Source organism: Triticum aestivum, chromosome 1A (assembly GCF_018294505.1).
Source record: "Triticum aestivum cultivar Chinese Spring chromosome 1A, IWGSC CS RefSeq v2.1, whole genome shotgun sequence".
NCBI classification, from domain to species: domain Eukaryota; kingdom Viridiplantae; phylum Streptophyta; class Magnoliopsida; order Poales; family Poaceae; genus Triticum; species Triticum aestivum.
The window spans coordinates 13199250-13213810 of record NC_057794.1 but is presented as its reverse complement, the minus strand read 5'-3'; the positions used below and the strand labels follow the sequence as shown (position 1 = coordinate 13213810).

Sequence of the window (14561 nt, the reverse complement as noted above, 5' to 3'; positions counted from 1 at the left end):
ATGCCGGTCCACCTGCTGCTGGCCATGGCTTTGCCACTCTCCATCCTCAAGCTAGTTAACCGGTTGATCGAGACTTCCTCTGGCACGGCAGGAAGGAAGCCCAAGCGGGTAACTGCCCGGTCAACTGGTCGAAGGTGTGTCGCCCCCTTGACCTTGGTGGTCTAGGCATACGAGACATACAACGCACGGGTATATCTCTTCGAGTTCGTTGGCTCTGGCTACGCACGACCGACCCTTCTCGGCCCTGGCACCACTTGCACTTGCCGGACGATGTAGCGGTGCACAACATCTTCCGTGCGTCCACCACCTGGCATGTCGGCAATGGTCAAACCTGCCGATTCTGGGCTGACCATTGGCTTGATGGCAAGTCTATTGTTGAGCTTGCACCTAACCTGATCAGTCTCGTGCCCAGACGACACCGCAGCACGCGCCTTGTGCATGAGGCGCTCCTAAACCGGGCATGGATCAGAGACATTCGTGGCGCGCTGGGCATGGCCACCACTGTCGAGTACATCCAGCTTTGAAGATGCCTTCTTCATGTGTCCCTCTCCGCCAACCCCGATCATATACGCTGGCGCTGGACCGAGCATGGAACGTACAGAGCACTCTTCCATGGCTCCATCGCCGATCTAGACTGGCGGCCGACTTGGAAGGGCTGGGCACCATCCAACGCCAAGCTTTTCATGTGGCTTGCGAAACTTGCCCGCTGCTGGACAACTGAGAGACTTGCAAAGCGAGGCTTGGACCACCCCCTAGGTGCGTTCTCTGCGACCAGGGCACTGAAGACATCCACCATCTACTCGCTGCTTGTGCCTTCTCTCGTGAGGTGTGGCACCGCACCCTGGCTTGGTGCAAACTCACCGTCCACCCACCGGACGGCAACCTTACCCTCTACGATTGGTGGCGAGGCGCAACAACCTCCGCCCCCTCCTCGCTCCGCAAAGCATTGGCGTCGATCGTCTCTCTGGTCGCTTGGGACATTTGGAAGCACCGCAACGCCTGCATCTTCGACCAAAGGCAACCCTCGATCAGCCGCCTATTCTCCTCCATCCAAGATGACGTGCGCGCTTGGGCCAATGCCGACGCCAAAGGGCTACGAGCTGTAATCGACGCGTTGTAAACCTCTGTAGTGGGGCTGAGTATCCCCTCCCCCTACTCTTGAGTGCCCCCAGCACGCCTCTCAGTGCATGAACCGGTGGCTCTCTAACTTTGTAACTAACTCCTCCTTTTTTTGAACCTTACTTCAAATATTAATCAAACTTCCCAAACTGGGATTTCGTCTGAGATAACACTCAAAATATAGTCAGGTGGAGATTGTAACCAGACCTTACATAAATTATGTGCGACACCCTCTCTAGCTAACAGATGTGCCGCTTTATTTGCTGATCGACGAGCCCATGTAACCCTCCAGCTTCCGCGCGTTGCCAGCAGCTTCTTAACTTCTTCGATGACAGGTCCCAACGACGACAGGTCCTTTTCCTGACCCTGTAGCTTGCATACGATTTCACGACAGTCCATCTCTACATGCAGATTATGTACATTAAGCTCAACAGCAAGTTGCACTGCTCTCCTACACGCCCAAAGCTCCGCCATTGCTGGATCCTGGCACCGCGGGAAGATGTGACATGCCCCTCCCAGAAAGGCGCCCTCCTGATTCCGAAATACAATGCCCGCACCACCAAACTCTCCTACTTTGGAAATTGCCACATCAACATTAGCTTTCACCCACCCCTCGTCAGGCGGTTTCCATTTCTCGCATGGTGCTGGGTTGGATTGTTTGCTCTTGCGGCCATGAATGGATTGCCACTCGCCCATCAGATGGAACACTCTTCTCGCAATATCTTCCGCATCTTCTATTCTCTGTCCATCCCTTGCGTTGTTGCGTGCCAGCCAGAGTGCGTACACCCCCTGAACCATGACCGCCCTCTCATTGTCCGACGCCTCCTCAAACCAAGACAGGAGCCACCTTGATAATGCATTCTAAGGGCTAGCTGACTCCGGTGGGATCGCCACCGGCACCCCCAATTCCGAGTGCATAATCTTCCAGAATTTCAATGAATGAAAACAGCCCCAAAATCTATGATAGATTGTTTCTTCTCTGCCACACGCTACACAAAACACCCCAACCTTGATCCTCCTCCTATGGAGTTCAGCTCCCACTGCCAGACCATTACGTATCAACCGCCACATATGTATTTTCACCTTCCCCGACGCGACGGTATCCCATAAGCTCATCCACGACTTGTGGTCCTGTACCGTGGATGAGGTTTCCGGCCGGCCTGCTTTGAGTCGTTTCTGTTGCATCCGCAAGTGGTAGGCAGACCTCACTGTAAACACCCCATTTTTGGTGTAGTTCCACGCTAGATAATCCTTCACACTTGGTCCACCGATTGGGATCCTGGTTATCTCACGAGCTTCGTCCGGGGAGAACATTGCATGCACCTTCTCTAGATCCCATGCAGTGCCGTTTTCACAAAACAGATCGCACACCCGATTTATTCCTTGGATATAGGTTTGGCCCAGTGGCCTTAGACTTCTAGTCCTTGGTATCCAATTATCATGGTGCACTTTGATTGTAGTACCATCCCCTACTCTCCAGATGAGTCCCTCTAATAGCAGATCCCTCCCGTGGAGTATGCTTCTGAAGGTGAATGATCCACCACTCGGGCAAGTTGCATTGAGAATCGAGCCCTCCACAAAGTATCGTGCTTTCAGAACACGAGCGCACAATGTCTCCGGTTGCTGTAGCATTCTCCAGGCCTGTCGTGCGAGCATAGCTTGATTGAAAGCTTCAGGGTCCCGAAAACCAAGTCCTCCCTCATGCTTCCTCGTACACATTTTATCCCAAGCAATCCAGTGCACTTTCTTCTTTCCATTTGCTTCCCCCCACCAGAAGTTTGATGAGATAGTTGACAAGTTCCCGCACATTTTCTTTGAGAGTTGGAAGCAACTCATGGTAAAAGTTGGTGATGACTGGAGGCCTGACTTCACAAGCACCTCTCTGGCTTTTTTGGACAGCCCCTGTCCCTTCCATCCCGATACTTTTCCTCTTGCACACTCCTTGACATACCTGAACGTTCCATCCTTCGATTTGCCTACAGTGGTTGGGAGTCCCAAATACCTCTCCCTGAGTGCTTCCACCGATATACCACTAACCTGATGCAGCTCACCTTTACTTGCTTCGGAGATGCCCTTTCCAAAAAAGATAGCAGATTTTTGGAGGTTTACTTTCTGACCCGAGGCCGCTTCATAGTCCTGCAAAATAATTCGGAGTGCATCAAAGTTCTCTGCGGATCCCTCAAGGAACACCACACTATCATCTGCAAACAAAAGGTGGGTGACAGTCGGTCCTCCACTTCCAAAGGACACCCCTCTTATATCTTTCTGTCTCTGTGCATTCTTTAGCATTGCAGAAAATCCCTCTACACAGAAAAGAAAGAGATATGGGGAGAGTGGCTCCCCTTGCCTAAGCCCACGAGACGGTAGAAACCCATGGGAGAGGCCGCCATTCAACTTAACCGAAAAAGATGCTGTTCTGACACATCTCATGACCATCTCCGTCCAGTGACTAGAGAAGCCAATCTTCATCATCATTTGCTCAAGGAAATCCCACTCGACCCTGTCATAGGCCTTCATCATGTCGAGCTTTACAGCGCACAAGGGCTTCTTCCGTTTTCTCTTTCTGATCGCATGCACACTTTCATATGCCACCAGTACATTGTCCGTAATTAATCTACCAGGTACGAATGCGCTCTGTTCTTCTGAGATCATGAACGGTAACACCACCTTCAGCCGGTTAGCCAGTGCTTTCGCGACGATCTTATACAGAACATTGCATAAACTAATCGGGCGAAACTGCGTAAGTAACTCCGGTGAGTTTACTTTCGGGATCATCACTATGATCGTATCGTTGAACCCCGTCGGGGCTGCCTGGCCAGCAAGGAACTCACGGATTGCCTCACACACGTCCTCCTTTAACAATGCCCAATGCTTTTGGTAGAACATGGTCGGGAGCCCGTCCGGCCACGGGGCCTTAGTGGGTCCCATTTGGAAGAGAGCGGCCTCTATTTCCTCATCAGTGAACTGCGCACAAAGCTTGGCATTCATAGCTTCTGTAACAGCAACGTCAATGTGTTGTAACACTTTCTCCGTGTCCCGCGTGCCATCCGAAGTGAACAGTTGCGCGTAGAACTGAGCCGCCATCGTCCTCATCCCGTCATCATCCGTGCACTTGGACCCATCGTCCCTGATTAGAGCTTTGACCGTATTCTTTCTCTTCCTGTGTGAAGCTCGGTTCTGAAAATACTTCGTGTTTTGATCCCCCTTCGTCAACCAGTCAACCCTCGATCTTTGTTTGTAGTAAATCTTCTCTCTCTCATATAGATCGTGGAGCTGGTCCTCGATATCCTTCACCTCCTGTCTGTATCCAGATCGTGCAGCCCGCTCTTTGGCCTCCACTAATTGCACTTTCAGGTGAGAAATCTGTTTCTTTATAGACCCAAAAACATTTCGGCTCCATCACCGCATGTCCCTGGACGTGGCTTTAATGCGTTTGCATGTCCCAGCAAGGGCACCAGCCCCGTGATTGGTTGCATGGGAATCGGCCCATGCAGACGCCACCATCGCTTCATATCCGTCGTGCTTCGCCCATGCCGCTTCATAGACAAAAGGGCGCTACCCCCCCCCCCCCCCCCCGCGTGCTTCGCAGCCAGTGCTGCTTGCACCTTGACAACAATCGCCTGGTGATCCGATTCCTCAGTCATGACATGTAAAACTTCGACCGCCGGGAAAATCTGTGCAAAGTCAGCGTTGCAGGTGGCCCGGTCCAATCTTACTTGAATGTTTTCGTTGCCATCTCTTTTGTTATCCCACGTGAAAGGATAACCCGAATAGCCTAGATCAGCTAGCCCGCAGTCGGACAAGCAATCGGCAAACTCACCATTTGGTTCAAGCACCTCGGGTTACCTCCCAACTATTCCTTCTGAAGAAGAGCTTCATTGTAGTCTCCCACACAGAGCCATGGGAGATTATCCCGAGCTCGAAGATACCGAAGCACATCCCATGTTTTCTTTCTCTTCTCCACACATGGCTCCCCATAGATTCCAGTGAATCTAAAGGTGACACCATCCAGCACAACTTGGGCATCGCTGTAGTATTGGCACCACGGCCTTACCGTTACGTCCACATGCTCTCTCCACCATAACGCTAATCCTCCACTCTTGCCGTTGCAGTTTACAGCTACCCCGTGCCAAAATCCTAAGCTACACTTCAATCTCTCCATCACTCCTGCTGTTTTTTTAGTTTCTGATAAGAACACCACCGCTGGGTTGTATGACCTAACCAGGTCCCGTAATTCGCCCACTGTCGGGTCCAACCCCAACCCCCGACAGTTCCAGGCTAAAATGTTCATTGCTCCCGGTGGCCCTACGCCCTAGCAGGGTCCGCCGATGTACCTTCACACTAGGTTATGCGTTCAAAAACTGATGCTGTCTTCTGCCTTGTGTCATGGATGAACGTGTCATGCCCTTCCTGACTTTCTCCTCCCTCCTTCGATTTCCATACCTGCCTCGGTCTCCTCTTTCTAGAATCCGGGGAGGGGGGCCTGGAAGCTGTCTCCCCCCCCCTTGCTCCGCACTCATCTGTCTGGGTTTGCGAACATAATACCCCCTTCTTCTTTCACTAGGGTAATGCGGTGTATACCCAAAGTTCCCCTCTCTTTCTCTGGTAGCATAAGCACCCTCCCACCGTCGTCGCTCTTCAAGTTTTTCCTTCTCAAACTCCCGCTGCTTTTGCTGCATTTTCAGTTGTTCCCTCAGGTCTCTTTCTTTCTTGCGTTCCAGATCATGTCTGAGGTCCCTCTCCTCTGTCCATTCCCTCCTAACATGGCCCTTCCTAGGGCTATTTACTTCTCCCTTTTCCTGCCTTCGGTCCACGCTAGTGCGTGAGCACTCCGGCTTGTCAAACTCACTATTAAGGTTGCGTTTTGTCGGGATGTCCCGGACTCGCCCATACACCTTGCTTTCCCGCTCTCTCTTGCTGCCCTCCGACTGTGAACTCATGAAGCTGCTACTATTGTTTGTCTTCCCCTTCGCCTCTACTTTGGAGCCAGTGCTCCTCCCCGGCGAAGCTCTCAACTAGCCGCCCCATTGTGAAGATTTGTCTACTGGAGGGTCGCACCGCCCATCCACATGGACGAGTCTTCCACACTCGAAGCAAAAAGTGTGGGATTTTTTCATAGTGGAAATCAAACCAAGTGCCCACCTTATCCTCCTGTGAAGTCTTGAGTTGGAAGCACCTAACCAGCGGCTCGTAGATTGAAATCCTTGCCCTCACCCTCAACTGGTTCCCTCTAGCTAATCCTTCCTTGTCCACATCTACCTTGACAACCTCGCCAAGCCAGTTGCCTAGCGTGTGCCCAAATGCCTCAGTTCTCTTCCCCAGTGGTAAATCATCTACCCTGACCCAAACATCCACTTTATCAAACACCATCTCAGAGGGCCGAATATTACTCTCATACTCCTTTAGCACGAGCACGTTGAAATCATACTGCCACGGCCCGTTGTTCATCGCATGTCTCCAATCACCTTCACTGCCAAAGTGAACCACGAAAACGTTGTCGCCCATGTCCCTGAACCTCGCCTCGTGATGTAGCCCCCGGGCCCTCTGCATCACCTTCTCCAACACTGTTTTGTTTAGCGGCCTCGGCGAGAATGCTTTCCCCACCGCTGACCACTTTGCGCCCTTGGGCAAGATCTGATCTGAGTCTTCGAAGACGAAGCCTTCTGCCTCCTTATCCAGAAGTACCATCCCTCCCAGCCTAGATGAGAGGCTCGACGTGGGATCCGGCGTCTTGCTTGCCACCGGGGACTTGGAGGATCCCCTGCTCACCGATTTGCCCGGCGTCGTTGCCGCTGCCGGGGTAGCCTTTGCCCCACCCTGCTTCTCCTTCGCCCTCTCCGCCATAGCTCCGCTCCGCGGTGGAGAACGCTACACCAGTCCGTGCCAAGGGAAGCGCCGTCGCCGCCCCGGATCACGACTGTATCCTCGCCGCCCCCGTCGCAGAAACCCTAACCCTAGCGCTGGCCCTAACTCCTCCTACCTATCAATGCAATGATACGTTCCCAGGCATATTGAAGGAAAAAAAAACTTTTTCTTAATGAAATCGGAGTCCCAGGGCACGACTTAAACACAACCGAGATACTAGACGGGCCCGAGAGCCGGACGGAGGCGGCCGCTTCCTGCCAAAAAATAGAAATTGGGTGGTCGATCGCCGTCCCCTCCCACCCCACCGCACCTCGGACGCGTCGCCGCCGCCTCCGCCCTCCGCCAAAATCCGTCGCCGCTCCACGCCTCGCACCGCTCCCCGTCGCCTCGCCGGATCCGGCGGGCCGCACCGGCGGAGATCCAGGGCCGCCGCTGCCGGCGCAACGCCGCGTCGACGACACGGTCCCCCGGTTCCTCAATTCGGCCTAGGGTTTCTCTCGGGAGGAGGCGCGCCACCCGCTCACATGGCGAACGAGGTTGTTCTCGAAACTCGAATTGCCCCTCGCGCATTATCGATTTATCTCTGCTTCCTTTCGTTTTTACTGCTCTGTTAGGTGTTCATCACAACTGCATTAGTTGCTAGCGTTTATTATACGCTATTACCTAGAACTTCCCAAGGAAGTTTGTAGATGACATTGGACAGTGAAATGGGTCTCAACTTTGCTAGAATCTGGAGGATAAGTGGTATTTGGAGTTAACAAAATTACATAGTACATGTTTACTTTCGCCACTGGTTCGTCAGTGAAAGAGGCACATAAGTGCACACTAGCTTATTCATGTGATGATCAATAACAATTGTTGGCACAAACTGGGTAACCAACTCTTGTTCGGCTCTGTCTTGAACTATGAAAGTGTCTAGAATTAGTCTGCAGTATGCTGCGTTTGATTTATTTTTTATCAGTTATGACATGCCATCAGGTTTACAGATGTTGGCAATTCTGTTTCTTCTTGCTCTGGTTGTCTACAGGGGTTGAAAAAAAATGTTTCCTTCTTGTCACTAGCTGACAACCATTGAACTTGGGACCGGGACCTCTGTCGTTCCTTGCCCTTTTCTCTTGCCAACATATCTGCCGGCTTCTGTATGATCCTTCTATCATTCACGGATGCAGTTGACCCGATCGACGGAGCCTGATTTTCACCTAGCTTATGCTGAAGGCACCTTATCTCCTTTTCTGACACCATCAAAGGAGGTGATCCTCCAGGGTTTCACCGAGGGTCATACAGCATCAAGTGTATCTTACGTGTCGGTGTCACACAAATTCTGTACATGACCACCCTTCTGCCAAGCCTCAGCCACCACGTTTCTCGTCGCTCTCATGTCGTTGCAGCATGTTCTTATATACTGGAAATATTTCTCAGTTTGCTTTCGATCGATTCCTCTGTCCTCACCAGCAGTGCACATTGAGCGGAGCTAGTCGTAGGGATGTGTTCCACTCGAGTACCCGGGAAAAGACGTTGAAATTTCTCGCTTCACTAGGGCTTGGTTGAGGTGCACCTTCACATTACGAGGTTCTTGAATGATAATTCTCGGAAGTATGCTATCTTCCACTCTTCATGTTCATTGCGACCAAATTGCTCATGCTCATGAAGGGTTTCAATAAAGTCACCCACTTAAGAAGGAACCAACTATTCCTGTTAAGCATCCTTTTAGGAATGCCATAAAATCAGGCTCATTTCCTTTGTTTCCTTTAGACAAGATGACGCCAAACTGAGACCATAGAGATTGCAGCCATGCAGTGACATCCGCCTCCAAAAGAGAGACAGGCTTTCAGTACATCTCTTGCATGGAACATTCAGTCTATGTGGGAGCCAATTCTCAGCTGAAAGATCTCCACCTGCGTTTATTCATCTTTGTTCTGCAGAGGAACACCACCATAGGATTATACAATCCACTAAATTGAAGATTTCATGAACTGCCTCGGGCTTCCAAAGCACTGGCAGTTCATACTTAGCAGATACATTGTGGGTCTTTCTTTTACCCTACACTGTAGGGCAAAAGCCCCACAGCCATTGTGGGTCTTTGACCCTGGCTGATGATGCATTCGGGGGCGAGAACTCCATTTTCCGCGTCTTAACTTCCATCTCTGACCCTGCCTCATCAGCCGAATCATCGATGGTCATACACTGTCCATTGGGCACCACTGCAAGAGCTAGTGCAGGACCACCATCCAACCTTCTCACTTCATTAATCTTCTTCCCTTCCTGCCTTTGGTCCTGTATCCATTTCCTTGGTATCTGTGTCAATTGAGTGACCGGAACCAGAATTAAATCCTTTGCCACAGGAACTATAGTGCCTGACGACTAGTTTTAAAAGCGATGTAATACCCTCCTTGGCAACTTGTGTCTCACCTTATTTTTCTCTGTATCCAACTATTTGTTCTTCAGTAGCAAAGATGACAACTAAGGCTGCTTTACACCAAGAGATTGATTCCCCGCTTTTGCTTGCTCAAGAGGTTGACTGATCAAGTCCTTCCTCTTCTCTTCTGGTAGTCTCAGTTTCTTCCCACACGGTAGGATTCCGTGGTCATCCTTGATCTCAGCTGTAATATCAGTTTTCCAATGCTCCAGTGCGTTGAGTACATACGTATTATGGCGGGCAGCCATGGTTTGTAGCTATTTGGTGAAGCTCCCCAGCTCTGTTTATTGACCTGAACAAGGCACATCTTATTTGAATTGACTGAATAAGTCAGAAAAGAAAAAAATATTTCTTTTGGGAATACATTACTAGATGGACATGTTCTGTCTAGTTAGTTTAAATGTTTCACTTGCATTAGTTGCCATTCTTGTTTGCTTTATGTTCATTAGTGGGGTTGCATTCAACCTGTATTTTGTATGTTTCAAAGTCCACATAGTGACCAGTTTTTGCGCTTCTTCATTAGACATTTCCAAGTTCTCATTTTGTAGGTGTGCATGCGTTCACCTTTTGATCTCATCCAGAGTTGTGAGCGGTTTCAGAAACGTGGCCATGGGTTTGCTGAGGAGGGCACAAGCAAGAAAAAGTTAGCTACTTCACCATCTCCATCTTCTATGGCAGGCGGACAGGTTTGTAGCTGCTTACTCGACGTTGAGGGGTGCTTTTCGAATTCAGTTCAATTGTTTCACTTGCGCTTGTTTTCATTTGCTTAGTTCTCAGCCAAAGTATTTTTTTTGTATGTCGTATTAGTGCATACATTTCTCAGACCTGTGTTTTGAAGCCCTAAAAAAGTGATTATAAGATTTCCATGTGTAACAATATGTTTGATTTATTATTTTGTAGGCTTCATTGTCGAGTTCTGATCTCATGCTGAGTTGCGAAGGATTTCAAAAGCATGGCTATGAGTTCCCAACGACACATGTCAGCCATCGGTTGCTTTACACCACTGGTGCTGAAAGTTGCCTCAGTGATAATGGCAACGCCACTGCTGCTAAGGACAGCCTTAGCAACAATCTCGACCTAAAAAATGATGACAGTCTTGGAAACATCCCTTGTTACGATGATTTTCTCCCTCTTGAGGATGATTCCGGTGATACGCTTACACATGATGATGGTACTTCCTCTCCCTCCCTGCCCCACTCTCATTTACGTGTATGCATGCTAAGGTTTTCTTATTGAAGAATATTATCAGAACTGGCATTCAAGGGCAAATTCTGTTTACTTGTCTGTATCAGCGATAGGAATTATCCAAAGGGTTAGTCCTATGGAATATATCAAAAGGCTACTATTGAAGAGATCTGCGTTGAGTATCTCTTCTGCTGAGTTAGGTGTCAATACGAAGTTAAGTATGATTCCAGAATCTTCAAGAGATTTTAGGCATAGTGGTGATCTTTGTTGGCACGAGTATTATCACATGAGTGAAGTATCTCAGAGTAAGCAACTTTTTCCTTACCCTGTGTCTATTCACTTTATTTGCAGACACGTACTTATATACTGAATAAGTATCCTTTTTTTAGCTGTTTTGCCACCAAAGCGATATACTCAGTGCGAACCATTGACTGCGGTGCGGTGCTTTCACGAGCCACAGGCTATGCTCCAGGTTTTTTCTATCAAGCTGAAGGCATATCTCCAAGCTATAGGCAGTTCAGTCGATGTATATGGTTTTGTTGCAGTCCGGGATGGTGAGGATTATCACCGAAATTATCTTTTCAATCGACCCCGAACTGACCCAGTGACCATCAACACGGTAATTACTTTTACGCCTTAAATTTGACTTGATATTTTGGTAGTAAATGTGCATATAATGGTCTTCTGTAGTGTCAGTTAAGCTTTTGCGGCTTTACTTCTATTTTTGTATGGACATGTTTACATTATTTAGAGTAAAATGCACAGTAGGTCCTAAAACTATTTAAGGATGGTCAAGCTAGTCCTAATACTATGAAAATGCACATCTAGATCCTAAAAGTTTGCTAAGTGTGTCACCTGCAGTCCTATCTGCACTGCATCAGCTTTGACTTGCACAAGTGGCAGGTCGACAACTGCCATGTGGCAACCTTTTGCAAAAATCCCCTGGAAAGGTCTTCTCTTTGAATTTTATTACCCCTCATCTTTGCTCGTATCATCTATTCCTCTCTCTGGGCCTCCTCTCCACCTGTGTCGATGTCATCTAGCCATCAACTAACCAAAACACTTGCAATTCTCGTACATAGGCTAATAGCATAGCACAAAGCAAGAAAAAAAAACAAGACAAAGAAACATGGTAGCAAAGGGGATCGATCACGGTGATGTGCATCGCATGTGGAAGCAGAGCTACAACAGCGGCACCATAAAGTTGACCAATGGGAAATAACAAGGGAGCAGAGAGGAAGGCACACACTAGACTAATCGAGCTAGAACTCACCAATGGTGGAGGTGGAGGGCAGCGGCTCGACATCTGATGTCGGGGACAAACATTCCAATTGAAACGTTGTGGTACGTGGGACAACAAGTCTGTGATGGGATTTGTCCGGCTCGTTGTGGTGCTCCTCTACGTGGGTGGAATCGGGTCAGCATGCTCTGGTGATTGCCGGTGGCGGGGGCGAGCTGCCACATGACAGTGGTCAACCTGCCACATGTGCAAGTCAAAGCTGTTACAACGCGGATAGGACTGCGGGTGACACACTTAGCAAACTACCTAGAAGTGCATAGTATTAGGATTAACTAGGCATCCCTCAAATAGTTTTAGGACTTGTTGTGTATTTTACTCTTTACATAATCTAAGTAAATTTGTATGTTTGTCTTGGATATAATGCTTTTACATTCATTGATCATGGTACAAGATTAGCATAACACTTCACAGTAAAGTTGGAACTTGTGAGCATATCTTACTTAGAAATGCACACTGTTCACTTCTTTTGGCTCTGAAAGCCCTCAAATGTGAATGCATCACAGCACACTTCCTTGGTAAGCTTAACTTAGATGAGATGATAAATAAAATTAAGCACATGTGGATTATTTTTAAGACATTCATGCTGATTTGTTCTGAAAAGTTGCATCTCATTTGACGTCTCAACTAACTTGGCTATATAGTGCAACATCTCTGACATGTTGCCATCAAGAAAAGATTTTGACATGCTAATTCTTTTCCCTGTCGAAATTCAGACCAGCGACTACCTGCCTTTGATGAGTCCGATAAGAGGCATGTCCATGACATTTGAATGCTTGATCGAAGTTGATATCAGAATAAAGGGAGATATAGAAGATGTCACTCTAGTCGATGGGTGTTCCGATCTCATTGAGAGTCGTTGTCTATATGACACAGAAATTGAGTGCACAATGGATGATACAAATGGTGCGGCCATGTTTGATTTTATCATCTTTCGTAGAGCGCTCGAGGCGACGATAGAGTTGAATTTCACGAAGGTGCCTACAGGAGGCATGGAGGTGAAGATGTGTGGGTACACGGCGATCTCGAAGAGCCTTTATGACTTCATGGGCGAGCAGCGTGAGTGTGATCGGTTCGTTACCTCTGCTGGGAAACATCCACAGTACTTCATAGCAGCTGTGCCGTTTGAAGATACACTGTTTGTTGACTTCATGGAGGGAAAGCTGTCGATTCCTTTCAAGGCAGCAGTTCATGGCAGCCAAGAGAGAGAATACCATTTGAGCAACGGTGCCGTGGTGTCGGTGACGGTTTCTTGGTCGTCGACCTATTACTGAACCTAGCAAGATATATAAGTATGCAGAGTGTCAACTAACTGCCACGTGTTAGATCTTTTATGTAACTTGATGGATTGTAAACTATGTTTATGCCGCTTTGTGCGACACACATCGACTTGTATGCAGTATTCTTATTGAGTAAAACTCGGCCTTTGCGCAGTGAGAGTAATGTGACCAAAACCTCAAACACATCTAGCAATAGGTTGCTTGCTAAATTTTTCCTGATGTTTTAAGCATAATGAACCACCATAAGACTGAAATGCAGATGCGAGCAAGACCAGTAGTTGCAGGGAAAACCTAAAATACGACTGCATCCATAAGCATGATCATTGTTTACGAAGTTCCTATAGCTTGCGCTGTAAACACAATAAGATTACTACTTGGGCAATCAAATTCTACGGCAGTCTGTGTATAGTCGCCTCGACAGTCTGAGGCAACGTGGGTCATGTTGCCTCAGTCTGTGAATGCATACAAGTTCTACTCTCAGTTAGGTCGAAGCATCAATTAAGAGAACACCTTTTTTTGAATACCCACTTCAATTGGGCATCAAATTTGATTGGATATACAGTAGTCACCATACCAACATGTGGGGGAGAATAGCAGAAAGGAACACCAGGAAAGACCCAGATAAAGAAGAACCACTGTATGAAAGAAGTTGAAGTGCCACAGTTAGATAGTGCCGGGGTAGTTCATCGTGTCCATGGACAAAAATATTCAAATATGTTATTTCTTCATCTGAAACACATTTGGGAAGAGTTATAGAAGAAAAATTGAGTAGAAGAGCAGTGCATGAGAGTGATGGTGGAAGTGGTGGACTGTTGTTACTATGAAATAATGACATCAAGGTTTATGAACGAGATGTGACATCAAGGTTTTCGAAGACACAGATGAAGAAGCAGCTTTTTTTTCTTCCAATAGTACTCTTCAAGCAATTAAGATGACAACGATTTATGTTATCGCCACTCCTACTTTTTACTTGATGATCAGGGAAAGTATAAGAATATGGTATTTGACGTCTTTGAGATATTCAAATTCCTAGAGGCATTATTTCTCACATTTTTGTAGAGATTTAAACATATGACATTTAATAAGTTTAATGTAACGTTGAAAAAAAATCACTGTAGAAGGGTGGAGAAGAAACATACATTACATTTTTCATTGACAAAAATATTTTTCGAAAGGTTTACGTAGCTCCAGTTCTTAGTGGGAATCGAGATTACTACTTAGATAAAGTATTACTTTACCACCTACATAACTAGGGAAAAAATCAAACGAAAATGATAATTCCAATAAATGACTTGGCAAACCAAGTTTTGGAAGAATTCAATTTAAAACTAAGGTATGTCACAAGTCTTCGGTATTCGCACATGTACTAAGTTTCGGTTAATACAATTCTAGCATGAGT

General features: G+C 47.7%; 1 protein-coding gene across 3 annotated transcripts; it reads left to right on the top strand.

Annotated features, from left to right (window-relative positions):
- Positions 1-7209: 7209 nt before the first annotated feature.
- On the top strand, positions 7210-13315 carry LOC123185954 (uncharacterized). 3 transcript variants are annotated; one of them, XM_044597776.1, is made up of 6 exons: positions 7210-7520; positions 10000-10086; positions 10301-10571; positions 10693-10890; positions 10975-11204; positions 12599-13315. In XM_044597776.1, the coding sequence occupies exons 1-6, from the start codon at positions 7509-7511 to the stop codon at positions 13154-13156; spliced, it is 1356 nt and encodes a 451-aa protein (XP_044453711.1). In that variant the 5' UTR covers positions 7210-7508; the 3' UTR covers positions 13157-13315. The 3 variants fall into 3 exon arrangements, with proteins under 3 accessions (XP_044453711.1, XP_044453704.1, XP_044453697.1); XM_044597769.1 differs by having other exon boundaries at positions 9982-10086; XM_044597762.1 differs by having other exon boundaries at positions 9949-10086.
- The last annotated feature ends 1246 nt before the right edge of the window (positions 13316-14561 follow it).